This window comes from Tetrao urogallus (genome assembly GCF_951394365.1).
Source record: "Tetrao urogallus genome assembly, chromosome: 3".
Lineage (NCBI taxonomy): Eukaryota > Metazoa > Chordata > Aves > Galliformes > Phasianidae > Tetrao > Tetrao urogallus.
Window position 1 is genome coordinate 45,474,874 of NC_136815.1, and position 19,141 is coordinate 45,494,014.

At 46.3% G+C, this 19,141-nt stretch overlaps 1 protein-coding gene across 1 annotated transcript in view; it reads right to left on the bottom strand.

The window, feature by feature from the left end:
* CABLES1 (Cdk5 and Abl enzyme substrate 1) overlaps positions 1-12,648 on the bottom strand; it is a gene marked incomplete at both ends in the record, with an annotated part of 67,039 nt that extends 54,391 nt beyond the window's left edge. The window contains one exon of the mRNA XM_079533959.1: positions 12,149-12,648. Coding sequence (XP_079390085.1) covers positions 12,149-12,648 — 500 coding nt within the window. The remainder of the gene's footprint in view (positions 1-12,148) is intronic.
* Between the last annotated feature and the right edge of the window lie 6,493 nt (positions 12,649-19,141).

Consider the following 19,141-nt stretch of genomic DNA (forward strand, 5'->3'; position numbering starts at 1 on the left):
TATCACATATTAAGATGAACTAAGCTCAGCACCCTCCCAAGCTTGTTTGCATACTAAATTTTGTGTTTTTATTAGGTAGAAAGAGTGCAAAGAAAGAGGCCCCAAACCTAAGTATTTCCCCTAGCTGGTTCTCTCCCTTGTTTTTCCTAATACACAGTCTGTACCTATGACATGCAGGCAGTGCTGTGAAGGTTTAAAAAATAAATAAATTAAAAACAAAACCTGGGAGTAGAACCACTATAGTTGTAGACAGGAACAACAGAAAAAAAAAACAAACCAAAAACCACAGTATTTTAGCAACTGGTAACATTTACCCCCACACATCCAATACAGAATAAACATCCTTGTATAAAATAATGAGGACAAACACAGTGTTAACATACGGCCATTGTTTGAAGTGAAATACAGGTTCAGCTTTCATAGTACAGCTCCAGCCCTACTACTAAGCTCTACAGGCTTTACACCACCTTTTAGACTGCAGAAACAAGCAGAAATGGATGCTCAGTCACTCTGAGTGTCTGCCACCAGCGTGGGCTACACAGGAGGATGAGGACGAGGAGGTCATACAGGCTGAGAACGCTGCGAGCTGTTCTGCCAGCAAGCCTGGTCCAGCTGCTCGATCCCAACATGGGGCTACAATCCATAGAGATTCACCAAGTAAAGCAAGAGATACAAATGCTAACAGGACATTGTTCCATTACCTTTCAAAAAGCTACAAGGAGAACTTAGAAGATTTCCCCTCTTGGGCATGACCTGCTAGCTTTTGGAAAAGAGTGGAAATGCATTCTTTTCTTTCCTCTTTTAGAGACACAGAATCTGCCTGACAAAGAAATCTGAAGTACATTTCTGTCACTCTTTCTGACTGTGTGTCCATCTCTAGCATCATCCTTCCTCGCTGCAAATCTCTGCAAAGGAGGAAGTTTAAATGCTTTGATCTGAGGGGGACAGCCCCAGCCAGCAGCAGCAAACCCCAAAGCACACAGATCTTTTGTTCTTTTGATTCTGCCTTCCTTTGCCTCCTCAGACCTGAACAATAACAATAAAAAAAGATCTCCGCTCCCCAGACCTCAACAGCACCAACTACCATCTCCCCACAAAAGCTCTCTTACATTCTCTTCTAAAAACAGGGTAGGACAAGAGGAAAACCATGCAGAACAGAGTTTAAACTTACAAACTCTCATCAACACATGATATAGAATTTTGAATTTTCTTTTTTCTTCTACTTCACCTTTTCTAATAAACAGACAGGAAAGATGTCTGTTAGTGTGAATAATTATAACCTCCAACGGAAAGAGGAGAGCCAATTAATTCCCAAAGAAAAAGACTAGGTGGAAAAGCATTTGAATTCACAGAGTCCAATGAAAACAAAGCCAAGTGAGAGGAAATGCATTTAAAAAATGTAAATTAGCTTACGTCCCTTTGTACTATAAGGGAACCGAGATTCTATGAGCATATCTGTGTTTGACTTCAGATAAGAGGGATGCTTTTGAAGCCAACTTTGCAATGATGCTCACATACCGTGTGCTGTGCTTCTCTTGGTACCACAGAACAGTCCCAGAGCACGAAGGCTCTCTCCCCCACAGGACTAAACCAGATGGCACCAAGCAGGAACCCACTGTCGGCACACCAACTAATGCTGGGCACCCAGTCTGCAGGGCCAGGCTAGAGCAGGCCTGCAGGCGCACAGCATAGACATCTTGTCCTCAAGCTCCAGGCTCTGTGCTCTGCTCCTCCTAGGCCACATTGCTCGACAGCATGGTGCAGTCTGCTAGATTGAGAAAGCCCATTACTCTCCCTGAGGCTTCAAATTTAAATAATTCACCGTTCTGATGACTTTTGTTTTCTTCAGTGGATTGTATGTTTTAAACAGCTTGTGCAAAGCAAGTGTAGTGCTGCCAGCAGGAGCAGGGAGGAGACCATCCCTCTGTACTCAGCTCTGGTAAGGCCTCACTTTGAGTACTGCGTTCAGTCTCTTCAGCCCCTCGCTATAAGACACACATTGAGGGTCCAAAGTACGTCCAGAGAAGGGCACAAAGCTGTGAGGGCTCTGAGGTTTGTGGGGGGAGGCAAAGGGAATGGGGATTGTTCAGTCTGGAGGAGACTCAAGACCCTTAATCGCTCTCTACAGCTGCCTAAAAGGAGACTGCAGTGAGGTGGGAGGGGGATCAATCTGTTTTTCCAGGTAACAACAATAGGACAAGAGGGAACGGCTTCAAATTGTGAAAGAAAGGTTCAGGTTGGATATTAGGAAAAGCTTCACAGAAGGAGTCACTGGGCATTCGAACAAGTTGTGCAGGGCAGTGGCAGAGTCACCATCTTCTGAAGGTGCTCAAGAACTGTGTGCAGATGTGGCACTCGCAGACATGGTCAGTGGGCATGGTGGAGATGGGTTGACAGGACTAGATGATCTTAGTGGTCTTTTCCAACCATAATGATTCTGTGATTCTAAGGAGCACTAAGTGGGACTGACTGTTACCTCACAGCAGGACACAGATACGCTGTGAAGAGCTGACCAGGCTTTCAGGTATTTGAATTCCAACTTTGCTCTCATTCTAAACTTGAGAAAACAACAACCCCAAGGGCAGAGAACCACAGTCATGTCTCATTAGAAAAGAACAATCTACACTTCAGTTTTCTGTTTCCTTGTTCCCAGACATGTTAATATTCAATAATGTAGGAGTCTTGTAGTTATATGGCCACAAACTCCATATTTTGAGTTAGATAAGGAGAGTTTTTGTCTATTTCACTTGATGCATCATCACAAAGCAAGTTCTCTGAGCCACTTAGTTAACAAGAAGCATGCTGCTAGCTCCAGTCAACACAGAATTACAACTATGGTCTGCAGCACCAAGTGCTCCCTTCAAAATGAGGGTAGACGAGTGTGTGAACCAGAGCAGGGCTGATAAATGCAGGAAGCAAAATTTGCAGAAAAAAAACTTAAAGGAGAAGCATGAACTGTCTTTTTAAAGTGAGATTTTGCAAAGGAGCCCAGAGAGCTCCTCAAATTCATGGTTCAGAGACTCTAAAAAAAAAAAGTCTCAGCTTGAACTGCTCCACTGCTGTGTTCTTCAGCCCCAATGACACAAGACGTAGCTAATCCAGAAAAAGACACTGCAAAGTCCGATCTTCATTACCATAACCTCCTACCTTAGCAAAGTGGACGTGAGGATGAAGAGTCATCATCAAAACACATCAAAAGCTGTGCTTCTTCTAACGTGTAGATGATACGCACATGCACAGAAGAAAAGAAACACCGTTGACATTTTCCTGGGAACTGCACTTGTTGCAGTTCTGTTTTGTACAAGACAACTACTGGTTATACAATAGATTGCGCCATCCTCAACCACTTCTTATCATGTTCATTTATCCACTACAATATTCAAGGTAGGCAATTGCTTGACAGATTGGAAACATTACCTCTGCACCTACAATAGAGTAGACAGGCCTAATCCTGTTCTCATTTTTGCCTGAGCAGTTCAGACCATTCCTTTTCACATGCCTCAACATTTGCAAGAGGTTCACAAGGTCTTTTGTACTTCAGCCCCTTCTTCTCCATCGCTCACCTCCTTTCCCTGTGTAGTAAATTATAACCTACATCACTGTGAGGTGCCCTACTGCAGAAAACAGCCAGGAGTTCTGGAGGTTAGTTCATAAACAACATGGAAGAGCAACAGGATTTTGTACGGCCTTGAGCACAGCATCAGAACCATGCTATAAAAATTTCCTGCTCCTGTTGCAAGGATATATCATTCCGGAAGATGAATGCTCTGAGCTCAAGACTGAATGGGAGAAAATACACATTTTCATTAACATCATGCATTCAGTCTTAACACAAAGTATGAGGCTGGCAATATCTACTACTGCTGCATTAACCTTAAAAATGACTATTGAAGGATGCTGACAAATTAATACAATTTTTTTTTCTTTTTTTAAATGCATTTGCTCCTTATTACACTTAAGCACTGTTTTTGACTTGCGTAGTTCCAAATCAACATGGAACCTAATGAACAAATAAGAAATTAATACAATAATTTCTTTAAAACAAATAGAAGCACAAAACTTTTCATAATGAAAATTGTTCCTTTAAATAAATATATCCACAGATACTTTCTGCTGCTTGCAAGTCTGCTCATGATTCCTGCAATACCTGAAGCTACTTCTGAAATAGAAAAGCATTTTAACTTGAGATAAGTTGTGCACACGTGACAATGTGGATTTTGTAGATAAACTGCAGAAGAAGGTCGCTATGGGGGTACTTAACAAAGGTACTTTGTGTTCTTCTGTAAATAGTTTTACATTTTTAAGTAACCAACTCTTATCTGTAACCTTTCCTGTATTGGGTTATGTGAAAAGATGGTATTCTACAAACACCATTTAGGGTTCAAACACAATTTTGATTAAGGAAAACAACAGCCTTATAAAATTAAAGAGGTTCCCAAGATGCATAAGAGTTGAAGACAGGAGGTTATATTAACTCTGTTTTAGAAAGCATAATTATGCCTTTGTATTTTAAAGAACATTTTTCTAGGCTATTAATAGCAGCCTATGATTTTTCCATGTCTTTTTACATAACATGCTGCAGTACCTGCTCAACTCACCTACCGAAGCAATTAAACCACACTTTGCACTGTCACATCAGAAAGTGCTTTCCCTCTTTTCACTTTATCCAAAAAAACACGCCAGTGTTTTACAGTGCTTAATTACGGAAATGATATCATTCACTTGGAGCAGTGTGGAAAACTGTAGTTTGCTTGTTAACTACTGAGTCCTCTCAACTCTGCCTATGTGCCAGGCATCAAAATGGAGTCCCTTTTTCACATAGTTCTGCCACCTAACAAGGGCAGCTCTCTGTGCTGTGCAAACCAAGCACACCCCTACAGACACGTGTGCAGCTCTTTCTGTCAGCCCGCATTTGCCTGGGTGGAACTGATTGAAAACGAGACCGAGAAAGGAGGAAGTGAGCCTCCTTTTCTGTTGGATCTGCAAGTATTAATTCAAGCACAGAAGCAACAGGAAAATAAAACTCTCTGTCTGTTGAGAGGGATGACTGACAAGGCACAAAGAATGAAGTTGGTAAGGAAAAAAAAATTCAAAAAGATGCTTTCAAGACAAGACATGATTCAGATCACAGCTGATCTCTAGCTTGTTTTATATTATATCCTTTAGACAGGCTGAGCACAGTGGGCTGGGAAGTACAAGTTCCCAAAACACAACTGTGAGCACGAAGGTATGGACTGTATATAAAGGAGATCTGCGCCATCCATGCAGATGGCATACACGGTTCAAGTATACCTAGAGGCAAAGGGTCTTATGAGAGTCACCATTTGGTTCCCTTTTTTCCATTTCATCGTGTTTCAGATGAAAGCAGACGTTCTTTCATGTCCTTCCTGAAGGACCCTACTCTTGGTCCTTGGGATGGTGAAGTTTTGCTCTCCCCTCCTCCAGCACCACTTGCCCAAGAGACTAAGACTGAGCAGATCTACCTCCAAAGCAGACTGGCAATGCAGTGCTGCTTGTACCCTCCAAAGAGCACACCACCATGCTGGGGCTGGAATTTCTTCTTCTGCTAGCAGCTGGGAACAGGCTGCTCCAGCGTCAGCTCTACAGAAAAGCAACGGTAATAACATCTGAATCTTTCATCATGATGAAATTAAAATCCAGCCACAGTGCCAGCATGTACTCCTGTCAGACAGGGAGACATCTCAATTCAGGATCTCTCAATACCCCATCTCCCTACTGGTTTCTTAACCTCCCTATGATATAGTCTTGTTGGAGGGCTAGGACCTCTCCCTGCACTTCCATCCCCCGCAGACACACCAGAACTAAATGATGCTGGGAATACTGAAGCCTACTGCTGCAAAATGAGCAGCATTAACTTTTTAGTCCTCAACATCCTACCCGAAGTCCAGAGAAAGAAAATAAAGCAGAATATTTTCTCCCATTTGTTCCATGAGTCTCATTCCAGTTGAATGATGTGGTGCAGAAAGAAGTCAGCATAGCGTCACCTTACAGCTTTTTCCTGTTACACAAAATTAGGGGATTTTTTCCTCCTTCACAGGGAGATTTATGTTTCTTTTGAATGCTTTTATCTATAAAATGATGCTCTTACAGCTGATTTGTCTACACAGCACTCAGATTTGAAAACCTAATTACATTTGCCTTGGCATCATGATTACCTGTAGGAACACCAAAATGCAATCCATAGTTGTCCCATTGAGGAGTTATAAATAAAGTTATCTAGGTTTCTATTCTTTTTATCCCACCAATATTATACAGAAAAGTCCATGAAAATGCAAAGATTTATTTACAGGAATAACTTTATGCATTGACCCTTGATTTAACCAAGTAATTTCATTCATACATAAATGCATACTTAAGAGCTTGCAGGATCTGGGGTCAGAAAGAACATAAAACTCCTTTTGCCATCCAAGACAAACAGGAAAAAAAACACATTTCAATTGTGGGGAGAGAGTCTTTCTTTCCCTAAGCCTCAAAATTGCCAGTCTAATTTATAATAACATTATAATAACATAGGCAAAAGTAAAGTAAAACTGCTTACTAAGAACGTGTAATTGTCCTTTATATTTGTATACAGGACAATGGGGCAGTTTTTAATAAATAGATAGGTAGATACGTCAACATTTCTTAAAGAAGGCAAGCCAGCCTTTGTTTAACTTTCCATTCACTTCTAAATTTTCTGTAACAGAAAACTTTCCTTCAGCAAAAACTTTGAAACATAGCCACTAAGAGCAATGTTGACTCTGAAACACATCATTAGAACAGAAAATACATTTAGCATTCATGACAGGAAGGCAGTTGCTACACATAAAACACAGTAGCCACTGTAGAGGAACCTCACAGTTCCTTAAATAAGTACTCTCTAGATCTGCATACTGCATCCTGAAAAGTAAACCCTAAGATGCATGCCAGAGAGGTTCTCAAAAGCATCTTATTGGCACATCATGTTTTCTCCAAGCAACAGTGAAATTTTCCTCTCCTAACAGATCTTATGAGTTCTTTATCCTGGTTCCTGCAGGAAATAAAACTTTGCTAAGACCCTCTTACGAATCAAAAACTTCTCTGCAAACTGTAGGCTGGTAGATATATGATAAACGATGTGATTTCCATTTCCTAGCAATCACATCTTACAACAAGCTGGCAAGGGTTTATCAGTCAGGTTACTGAGGCAGCCAGCTCTATGCCTCACTGCACCTGCCGTGTCACCTGTGTTGTGGCAGTCCCACACTCCTCAGAGGCCATCCTGTCTGTACAACTGTTTGCAAGAAAGGACTACTTGTGTCCTCAGAGGTACAAGAGTATGTCCAGACACAAATCTTACGGGTATTTGTATTGCTCAAACAGAATCGGATATTTAACATGGGGTAAGAGTTTGTGCCTACAGAAGTCGCAATGCAGAGAAGTTCCAAAAACTATAACTGAACTCCTGTATTTTCAGATTAAACTATACAATTTACATTTGTGTAGTGGAGAACTTGACTGAGAGACAAAGAACAGCTGAAATAAGGAACAAATAAATCATGGTTTGGTTCTGAATCACTGTTCACACTTCTTGTCTTTATCTCCCTGCAAACTCCCCACTCTACAGAGACTCCAGAGAGCCTACCTGGTATTCACTACTCTGAACTCACACCACAGAACCTTCATTACTGGAGATTTTTTTTTTTCCTTCCTTTCAAACAGAACATTTCAGATCATGTATTTGTATTTTGGTTGTTTTCAACTGCTCCAATCAAAGCTATATACTCCACCAGAATAATTCACAAACTCATAACAGCTACTGATTAAAATACACTTACTATACAAAAGCTGTCATCTAACTATTGTCATTATCTCATCTACCTACCAACCATCAAACTACGTTCCTGTGACGGTCTGGGAGGCTGGTGAGTCACATGGATGCCCCAATCCTCACCTCTCCACTGTGCCTGCAGAAGTAGCATGCAGCAACTTAACAAAATGGGCCAGCCTGCCTGCCTGAACAGGAGCTTTCCTGATAAAAAGAAAGCAACTGAGCTGGCTTTAGGGTCATTTCACTTCAAAACCTGTCAAGCTTTGATACTTTCTTTCAGAGACAGCTCTGCCTTAGTGCCTGCCTTTAAAGATGACTAATTAATGCCCTAGTAGTTGTGTACACTATGTTCTGTCCCAGCTCCTCTTCAGAGTTGACAGCAAAGAGGTTTCTTTCTTGTCTGATGAATATTATCTTTCTGATTGGTTGAAGATATCTGCTGAGTATTACAGTAAAAGGTGAAATATGCCAGAGCAAGCTTCCGAGCAATTTTCTTTAAAGCTCTGTAAATTAAGGAAACAAGGCTGATGCAGCTACGCTGTCCATTGGCATATGTATCCTCCTATGACTGTACTACAATAACTTCTGAACCACTGGTCAGCCTCAAATGACATCTGAAATAGGACAGTGGTTCCACATATTCCAAGGAAGCAATAGGGAGAGGTTCAAACCTGTGCCCTGACCACAGGGAATCAGAATAGTTTGGGTTGGAAAGGACCTCCAAGCCCACCCAGTCCCTCCCCGTGCCATGGGCAGGGCTGCCACCCAGCAGCTCAGCTGCCCAGGGCTCCATCCAACCTGGCCTTGAGCACCTCCAGAGATGGAGCACCACAGCTTACATGGGCAGCTGTGCCAGCACCTCACCAACCTCTGAGTAATTAATTTCTTCCTAAAAGCATGTAAAGATCAGAGATGGGTGCCAGTTCGTGAGGATGCTGGGCTGGCCTTGATCAGCATGCGCACAGCTCAGAAAGTAAATGGGGCTTTATGCTTCCTTCACAGGGCTCATGAGGAGCCTGCAAGCTGGGTGCACAAGGACAGCAAGTCTTTTCCTGGCATCAAAGACTTCAACACGGCCTGCAGAGCTGGAAACAAGCCGCAGCAGGACACTGATGCAACCACTCAAACGGCCCCTATTACAGAGTCTTAATCCCCCTCTTGAATATCCCCTCTTTGAGGTGGCACAGGACAGCCATTTAGCCTTCTGAAATGATGACTGAAGTCACCAAAGCATCCCCTCCTTCAGAGGCAGCAATGATCAGTGTACACAAGGTCACACACCTATGAAAAGACTTAGTTCAGCATGTGCACTTTCCATTCACTTCTCAGACCATTAAATCGCTGTTTTCACGCTGTTCTTGTCTACATCATTCTAAAACCTAGGCTGACTGAAGGGCTTTAGGTTCAGTGAATAACAGAGCCTCAATTGCACACAAAAGGTCCGATGCAATTCCAGTGGCTCACAAGCAAATGCCTGAGGCTGGCACCATTCCAGAGGGTGGACAGTGCCCTCCACTTCTCTTCTGCTCCTCCTTCGGGACTCGGCCTGTAACACACTCATTTCAAAGCAGCTCCTCTTTCGTCCAGCTCTGCAGTAAAACTGGGGTGCTTGCCGGAGCGCTTCTACCCAGCGAGGCCCACAACAGCCAGGCATGTCTACAATTTCAGCACCTCTCTTTATTGCCTCTCTTTGGAAGACGAATACCTGGCCAAAACATCACTATTCTTAAATACCCAAATGCTTTCATGTCTTCAATGAAAGTCTGAGTTTGTGCATAACAAAACTCTGGCAGTGAATGGAAAGCTGAGCGAGGAAGTTGTCTACCCTCTGCATTATCAGAGCTGAAAGAGACAGGAGGTGGAAGACACAAGCGATTTCTAATGGGTAGAAACAAACTGAATCTTTACAAGCTTTAATAATCATACATTTATTTCAGAATTAGACAGGAAATGAGATTTGTTCTGCAGGTAAATACATTCTGAAGATAAATCCACTTGAAGCATGGTAGCTTGAACGCCTTTCCTTACAGAATCCCCCTTCCCCCAGCAATTACTCAGCAGATATCCCTTTCTGTTGCCAGATGCTCCGAGTACAAATTCTCCCTCCCATCTGCTGTCATACAGTGACATCGACAAACACAACTGTAAGCACTGCTTAAACTCCAAATCCACTCACTGATTTGTTTCCTTGGCAAAACCACACTGCTTCCTTACAACCTGAGCCACTGGGAAAAGCTGTGCATAGAAAAGGAAACTTCACATATGGAAGTGACAGTATTTTTTGCAAAGAAAATAATGGCAATAAGAATCATAGGCATGAAGAAAAACAAGTGAATGGGGCCATTACCCAATCTCCAGACTCTGTAATGACTTTAAACCAGCGTTGTTGAAATCTTGTTCCACAGAAGTCCTCGCTAATTGAGATGAGGCTATTGAATGAATTAATTCAATGCAAAATTAAAATGTGGCACAACCTGGCCCCAGGTTCTGCCACCTAGCTGAGACAAACTTCTTCAGCCCCAGACGAGAGCCTTAGGCATCAACAAGCCAACTCCTGCACCAGTGTTTTTCCCTTTCATGTAATTACACACTAGCCTCCAAGCAGCTCCATGTTCCTCCCTGTGCCACTTGTGCCTTGTGAATATGCACAGAGCTCAAACCCAAACCACGTTAATGATAACCTTGTTAAATATAAACTAGTCTGCAATTATACAAACTGCTAACACAAACAAAAAAAAAAAATCAGGAAGCTCTGATTGTGCATCAACAATGGTTTCTGAAAACTAAACAAAAACAACATGATGCCCAAGAGGGTACCAGAAGGTGGTTCTTTGTGCCTACACACAGAGGACTGCTCTGTCAAATGACACAAACTCACTTCCAAGCCTGCTGCAAGGAGAGCAAACGGGTGGGAAGAGAGGCAGCAGCCGTACACACAAACTACAGAAATCTGATTTTCCTGGCGGCTGCTCTGTGCCTTCACGGCTGTCTCTGGGCAGTCACTGCCATGCCAGGCCCCCGCCACCCACCCTTGCTTCCTGCAGGGCAGAACAGGCTGCGTGAGCACCTGCTTTGAGGCTGGTGCCAGCCACGTGCATGTCTGCGATTTACCTTTGAGTAGCACTGAGCTCATCCAGGCATCGGGGTCTGTACAGCAGCGTTTCATTGAAATGAAGAGAAAAGGCTGGGCAAAGCCATTGCATGCATGCTGCCATCCTACCCCTTCAGCTATATGTATTAAACAGCAGAAAAAGACATGTTCCAAAACAGAAATAAATTTGTCAAACACAGGCCAAGGCCTGTCCCAGCCTGCACATGTGCCGTATCACAGCCACCAGCACAGCCATGGGGCTTTGGATCCCTGGTCTGCAGACAAGAGCAGTATTACCTCCCTGTGTTAATTCTGAAAAGCAGAGTCACAGAAGGAGGAACCCAGAGGGTGGCAAGCAGATGCATAGCAAAGTAACAAGAGGTTGAGGAAGAAATGATGTGGGTGCGACTAAGCATCACTCCAGGACCGGGAGCAGGATGCATGGGTGCAAGGGAAAGAGAGGAGGATGCTCCGGAGCACTCACTACAATGAACACTCAGAGAGAAGACAGGCTGTAACCCAGCGGTGGGCTACGGGCTGGAAGGTAGGACTGACACCTGGGGGGCAGCACCAGAAAGCAACCAGTAGACCCAGGCGGAGGGTGAGAAACAAGGAGCATAGCTGAAACAACCGCCTCCCGAACACCTGGGATTTCTGCAAGCCAGTTGGTTCTGAGAGCGATTTTTCGGCGGCGATCCATGCTTAATTACCCTTACGAGCCCTTGCAATAACAACATGTGACTCAAAGCCTACCTATGTGTCCGAGGGAGAAGCAAAGAGGGAGTGTGGCGAATGGGGAATGTGGGAGCGGCAGCCGGTGCGGGCTCCGAAAGCGGTCCCCTCTCCCCCTCCAGCCTCGATACCCGAGAGCGCTGCTGGAGAAGCGCAAGCAGCTCATTTTGCACCCGCAGAGCAAGCAGCCCATACGCATTTGCACATTTCTACACACGCTCGCAGCTTCTCAGCACAAAGTCTCCGCTTCTCGAGCGGATGGGATGAGCTCGCCTCGAGGCAAAGCAGCCCCGCGGCGAGCGGCAGCCCACGGGCACACCTAGCGCGGGCGACCGAAGGGCGTCCCGGGAAGCCGGCGGCGCGGCCCGCCCCTCCGCCCCGACCCGCGGCCCGCCCGAGTAGCGCCGCGGCAGCGGGGAGCCCGCAGCCCGTCGCACGGCCCGCGGACGGGGCTCAGCACCTGCCCGGCCCCGCGCCCGCCCCTCCCCTCCGCCTCGCCCCCCGGCGCCGCTTACCGGGATCGCTGCAGCTCGAAGGCGGCGGCGGGGCCGGGCTGCCCCGGCTCGCAGCAGCCGGGGCCCTGGGGGCTGGCACGACCGAAGGGAGCGGGCAGCACTCCGGCCGTGAAGGAGTTGAGGCGGCCGCGGCTCCCCGCCGGCCCCGCGGCGCCCAAGAAGGCGGCGGCCGGCACCTGCACGGCGGCGAACGCGTCCTCCTCCTCGTCCTCCTCCTCCTCGCGAGGCCGGGGCGGGTCGGCGGGCGCGGCCGGGGGGCTGCCGAGCCGCGGCGGCGGGGCCTGGCGGGGCCTGGAGGCGGCGGCGGAGCCGTCGGCGCCCGGCGGCGGGGGCCGCCCGTCGAGGGAGATGCTGGTGAGGAAGGAGAGCGCGGCCTGCCTGCGCCGGGGGTCGCCGCGCAACGGCGGCGGCGGCGGCCCTTTCCTGGGGCACGACTCTGGCGGCGGCGGCAGGGGCCCGGCGGCCGCGGGGCTGCCCGGACTGGCGGCGGCCGCCGCCATTGTCGGCCCCCTTCCCTCCCCGCTTTCCTCCCGCCGGCCGCCGCTTCTCTCTCTGCCGCCCTTCAGGCCGGCGGGCTAGCGAGGCGCGGGCGGGCGGCGGGACATGGGTGCCATCGGAGGGGCTGCCGCCCCGTCGGGCCACATGGATGGGAACGCGCGGGGCTACCCTCCGCCCGGCCGTGCCGAGCCCCCGCCGCCTGCCCTGCCCCTATTTATGGGTGCAGCCGCGCGGCGCAGCGCCCCGTGCAACAACACGGCAATCACGTGTGGGAAACGGGGAGCTGGAGGAAAACAAAAGCCCGGCCAGCAACCCGGAGGAGGAGGAGGAGGAGGAGGAGGAGGAGGAGGAGGAGGGAGAAGGGTGGGTCTCCGCGAGCTCCCTCCTTTCAACCTCTCTCGGTGTGCTTTTTTTTTTTTCTCCCCCCCCTCTTCCCTCCTCCTCCTCCTCCTCCTCCTCTTCTTCTTCCCTTCCTGGATGCGTGGGGGCGGGCGGGAGCCGGGGGAGGTGGAGTCTGTGCCCGCGGTGCGCGGCACGTGGCCCGCCGGGCTGGCACCGCTACCGCTGCGGGTCCTGGGGCGGTCCGGAGCGCACGGCTTCCCCCTGCAGCGTCCCATAGGCTTCCCAGCCGCTCAGCCCCATCCCTAACCGCGCACTTTGGAGTGAACGCGCTGCATCCCGTCACCCTCTCATCCCCAGCCCCGCAAGGTGCGCCTTCCCCGCCATCCCAAAGCAACGGCCAGCCAGCAGGGCCACCGCGCCGCCGAGTTTCCCTGCTCCATCCCATCGGTGCTGTTGTCTTGTGATGGTAATTTCATCAACGGCTTATGTAAGGGTTGGATAACACAAACACCACAACATATGGTTCATGCGAGATAGCAACGTGTGCTCCATAAAGCATTACAATGACTTGCGATATTCCCGTTACAGTCTGTGGATGATTTACAGCCTTTCCAAGCTGTCACAAATAGTGTAACGTCCCCTGTGATTGAGTCAAAAGTTTACTAATTTGATAAACAAAATGGATTATTTGGTTGCAGAGGGAAGTCTAATGTTATTACTGGAGGAAGCGATGGACTTGCTTCTGCATTCCTCTCAAAACTGATCATCTTTTGAGCTTTCAATGACTTTAGAATTGAGCTCTGTGACGGGTTCGTTTGTGAAGGTTTGGTCTGCAATGGCCCTTGGTGCCACCAAACCTTGCCTGTAAGGCACCAGTGTCCCTGGAACACTGCAGCATCCTGGTGCTGCATGGGCAATCTGAGCAATCCCAGCAGGCAGTGCTGAGCAAAGAATGGGAATTGTTGGGGAAAAGAGAGTGTTTCCCAAATCCCATTTTCTTCCGGATGGATTTTGAGGTGGGCATTCCCAGTGCAGATTGAGGTGACACTTTCCTAACAGGTGGCACTGGTGCGCTCACCCTGCGGTACATCAGAGATAGATGGGTTGGGTGGGAGGTGGCAGGCCTGAGTGTAGGCTCCCTTCCCCAGGGCAGAGCCCAGCTGTTGTCACCCACCCACTGGGGAGATGCTCTGCACTCCTGTGGTCGCATCATACCCTTTGAAATAACGCAAGGAAATGCAGACCTGCAGCCTTAATGCACAGACTTTTTACCCCTTGCATATCCGATGTGATGCAACCACTGTGTGTGCTTTGCTCTGGAGCCTAAAAGCTCGCTAGGGCAACTGAGTCTCAGAGCTTATTTTCCAAAGGCAGCCCCTGCCAGATGACAGGGAAATGAAAGAGGACCACCACCTCAGTGCTGGGTGCGGGTCCACAGGCTGCTCTAACTCGGGGGCAGGTTTGATGTGTTCAGGAAAATGCACTCCTTTCACTAAATTACTCTTGTTGTGGGATAAATATGAAGAGTTATTTGGTGCTGGAGGCATGACCTCTGTTATACAGCTCCTCCAAAGCTAGAGAAAAGCATCAGCCCACCCTGTGCACACTTGTGTCCAGGTGTGTTTTAGCACCTGATTTGACAGTGTGATGCCTGCAGTCAGGGCTGCTCATGGGAATGGTTGAGCTTATTGAACCTCCTTGCATCAAAATTAGAGGAGCTGGGAAAATCTGTTATGTATTTGGATTGCTATTTAGCCTTGAAAATATTTATTTTACTGTTTATTGTTATTTAAATTACTAACCCAGCTCTTTCACCCCATGTGACATTTGCAGTGTGCATATCTGTGCCCAGCAGCCCCACTGCCTCTGCAGACCTCCACAAATGCCTCTGTGCTAACATAAACGAGCTGCCCTGTGGGTGCTGTGTATGTATGTGCTGTCTTACCCAACAGCGTTATTGAAAGGGGATTAAAACATCCCTTCCTTTGCACAAAATAATGAACCCATTTTGAGAAAGCACCATGCAACAGAAATATGACTTTCTCAGTCAAAAGTGGAGCTATATTTGTTAATAAGCAGGGCACCGGAGTACAGAGATAATTGGCATGCTAGAAATACCGGGCTCTCTAGGCCTATTTATATGTTTAGTAGCAAATATAAATGGATATGTACAACCTAAGGTGAATGTTCTTTTCCAGTTCCTTGCATCCTTTTGATCTGTGCTTAGCAAGGCTTTAGGTGACTCTGTGTGCTACAGGAGTCCCATTTGCTGGAGGTTATGTGGAAACGTTAAACAAATTGACTTTGCTGGTTGAAACTTTTTTTCTCTGATGGGGAGCAGTGGTGGACTAGAGGAAATAGCAGAGTTGAAAGGAAAACCAAAAATACATATTCTGGAAACCTGCTTCTGTGACTGTTTTTTAAATCATTTTCCTCTCCAATTTCTCTTCCAACCAACCAGCTCTACCCAAGTGCAAACAAATGTTTTTATTTCAGAGGTCATGGGCTTATGTAAGTGGCTGGACAACAAGTGGTAACAGGAGTGGTAGAGCATGATAACTTTTTTACCCAGTGCACAAAGAGCTGGAAGAGAGACTCATCAGCTGTGGGTATTTAGAGATAGTGAGGAACGTGGGGTAACACAGGTAAGTGCAGATGCTGGGTTTAAAGACATCACAGAGGGTGGAGGGCGTTCGGACAAGAAGTGAAAGCGCAGCAATTTGCCACTCTGAGAAATGAGCCTGTAAAAATGGTGCCTCTGCTTTCATAAGAAAGTGAACCCAAGTGGGGATGCCTTATGCTGTTGTGGTTTTAACATCTGCTGTCTTGGCTTTAATATAGTCGGTGCAAAGTCCTGTTGCAATGCAAGGGTGAAGAACAAGTGTGGAAGGCCGCAGAAGCCGAAGCTGTTCTCCTGGATGGCTTGCCTCCTCAAACTGGAAAAATGTCACTTTGTAGAGTTGAAAACTTTGTCTGGAGCTTTAGTCAGAGACTTGTACAGGATTTGTATTGAGTTGAGAGTTAACTCTGTGAGACTAACTAGTCCTGAGCCACCAACGTGGCCAGGGCAGTGCTCAAGTGTCCTCAGTTTACTGTTTGTGTGCTTTAGTGATAAAAACAGGCTTCTCATGGTCACTGACACTTGTTAGAGCTGTGGAGTGGAGGCAGCTAGTGGAAGGAAAAGTAAATGTGATTCTCCCTTGTAGTTTTGACAGCACTGTTTTCTACCTGTCAGGATCAGCCTAGTAATGTTGTTACACAAAATTCAGCAAAGTAGGCATCTGGAGCCAGTACTTTGTTGCTTCTATAGTTGACAACAGGAACAATTGCCTCCAGTGGTCATGGACCTCACCGCCAGGTCCTGGCAGATTTTCTGTAATCTCTGAGCACACTTGCTGTGCAAGACTTTGGAGAAACAGCAAATATGCAATCTTACAAATGCTTTTTTTCTTCTCTTCCCAAGGTCTCTTTGTGGAATAGAATTGCATTTCAGAAGAGGAAATAGTCGTAGCCTTGAAGGAAGACTTGGAATGTGAATTTAATAATCCTTCTGCTTAAAAGGAGGTTTTAGCAGAAATAAAGTAGAGAGAATTTAAATGCATTTCACTGAAAGCCATAGTCAGGAATGGAAATTGGATAAGGACAGTACAAATTCCTTATGAAATACTAATACTGCATCTGGATAGTAAAGGCCTGTTCCAGTGCCAGACCCCAACCTTCGGTCTGTTGTAAATTTAGCCTGATTCTCAGAAATGCTAAGTACTTGCTTCCCATTGGAAATTTTTCAGGAGCCTGAGTGTTTTATTTCTGAGGGCCGCCTTTACCAATTGAGCATAAAAGCTTGACGCTAACCTGCTTGTCATCTTTGAAAAACAGATTTCCTGGAAGTGCATACAGCCACAGTTGTCTCTTATGAAGAACCTAACTTTATTTTCTTGACTTGTTCTAAGGTATGTGCCAACAGTAGCCAGTGAACGTAAAACCAAATTCTTGCATGGTGATTATAAAGTGGAAGAGATTTGTGATTGCCTAACATTACGGTTGGAACAGCATGAGCAAGATCCTGTGTGTAGCTGGCAGGATGAGCAGAAGCAGATAGCCACAGCAAAGGTGAAACATTGCCTGCACAGATCAGCTGACACGCAGATCACAAAGGCACAGAACCTTATTATTTAAGATGTCAGAGGTGTGGCACATGTGGTGTTGATGTGCCTGTTGTACTGCCTTGAACAGTTCCTGAGATCACCAGAAGGCAAGCAGTGGGTGGCAGGGCCAATTGGGTAGATATTTGTCTCTTAAAGAAATTAGGCCACTCTAATTAAGTGGTGAGACCTCTAATCCATATCATTCGTCTGACTCATAGTACCTTTAGGTGAGGCTGGTGGCAAGAGCTTTTTATTAAGATGACTTAATGTTTTCCAATGTAAGACCATGGTGTTTTCTTTGTTAGATCCTCTTTAGGCCTAATGTTTTTTTAGGAAACTTTGGTCAAAGTCATTATGGCAGCTCGAATAGTAGGAACAAAAAAAACACGTTGCTTCTCCCATGTTAGAAATTCTTCTGACCTTTCCTTTGAAATACCCAAGCATGCCTGCACTGAAACAAAAATTTAGGAGGTGGGCTTCTGTGTCTGAAGTGGGGCTGGGAAAGGAGGAAGGAATGCCCTTCCTATCAAAACGCACCCACCTCTGTCCTGTTTTTAAGCCTTTGAATCATGTAACGTGCCCATGGTTCTAGCTAGAGACTTCTTACTGCTTAACTGCTAAAGTTGCCAGAGGTTATGCCTTCCTTGAGCAAGTTTCAGCCTTCTAAAGTAGCTGAGAGCATCCAGACCCCAGGCCTACAAGGGCTATTCCCAACTGCTCTGGGCTGCAGTGGAGGCAGCTGCTGAAATGCAGGTTCAGGACATGCAAGCGGTATGGAGAAGCGAACCATATGTTTGGGTGCACAGAGGGAAGGAGCTGCGTCAGAAAGAAACTCCATCCTCCCTTCTGATGAATGCATGGCAAGGGGGCTGAAGAGCTGCACACTCAGTCTGAATTTTCCTTCCTCACTTCTTGGATGCTTGAATTTTTAAGGTTACTCCTTCATCTTGGGCTGGATTTGAGGATTTTTGTTACTGTGGTTGTTTGTTTGCTGTATATATTTTGCAGTCTCTTAAAGACCTGTCTTAAAGACAGGAGTTCTGTTTTTCTAGTTGCTGCTAAAATGCTGTCCCATACCGCAATGAGCTTGCAGATAAATAGACAAAACAAGGAAGGTGGCCACGTCCAAGCTGCAACTGGAACGTAGCAGTTTCTGGCTCCTATTTGAGTGATTAAATGGGAACAGGGCCACATAGCTCCTCCCTTCTCTTGGAAAACAAAAACTGTGGACACTTGTAGAGAAAACAACCCCAATCTCTGTCCTTGTCTCGCTGAAGTTTTCTTCTGTGGAATCAGAAATGTGTTTGCAGTATCACAATAAGTTAACATAGGTGTGAGATTCAAAATGGAGTAGCCTTTATTCAGATGAGCAAATGTCCTGTGCTCCTGGTAATCTCCTTAAGCAGCAGCATAAATAAGAAGCGGCTTGCAATGGCAGTAGAACGGAACAGAACAACAAGACTGATGGCTGAAAAGAACCTTTTTACTGTTTTAATAAAGTGACAGCTGTGATTTATCCCATTCCTTACCATTTCGAGATAATTTGGACTTGAGTATAGAATTGCTGGGTGCTAAGATTGCAGCAGGAAGCCTGGAAGAACATCCGTCATCGCCATGGCTCGTGTTAATTTTTAATCATCTCCGGATAATTTTAAAACATAGCTGCAGGTTTCTGAAACATTCATGTGAGCAAGTCTGTAAGTATGTTGGCTGCCTTGGGTAGGAAAATCCTCCAGTTCACAGGACAGGCTGACCAAGGAGCTGCGAGAGAGCAAAAATGCTGTTGACACCTACTGAGACACAGTCTTCAATGAGAGTAAAAACATTAAATAAATAGCATCTGAAGTTCCCAGAGGGACATGCTGGCGGAGAGTCTCACTGCAGAGACTCTCACACAAGTTCAGCCTGACTGGAAATGTTTAATATACAAGAGAAAAAAAAAAAAAATTCAAGAGATTTTTTTTCCTCTTCTTGAAACTATTAAATTCAGGGAGTGTGACTCCAGTGG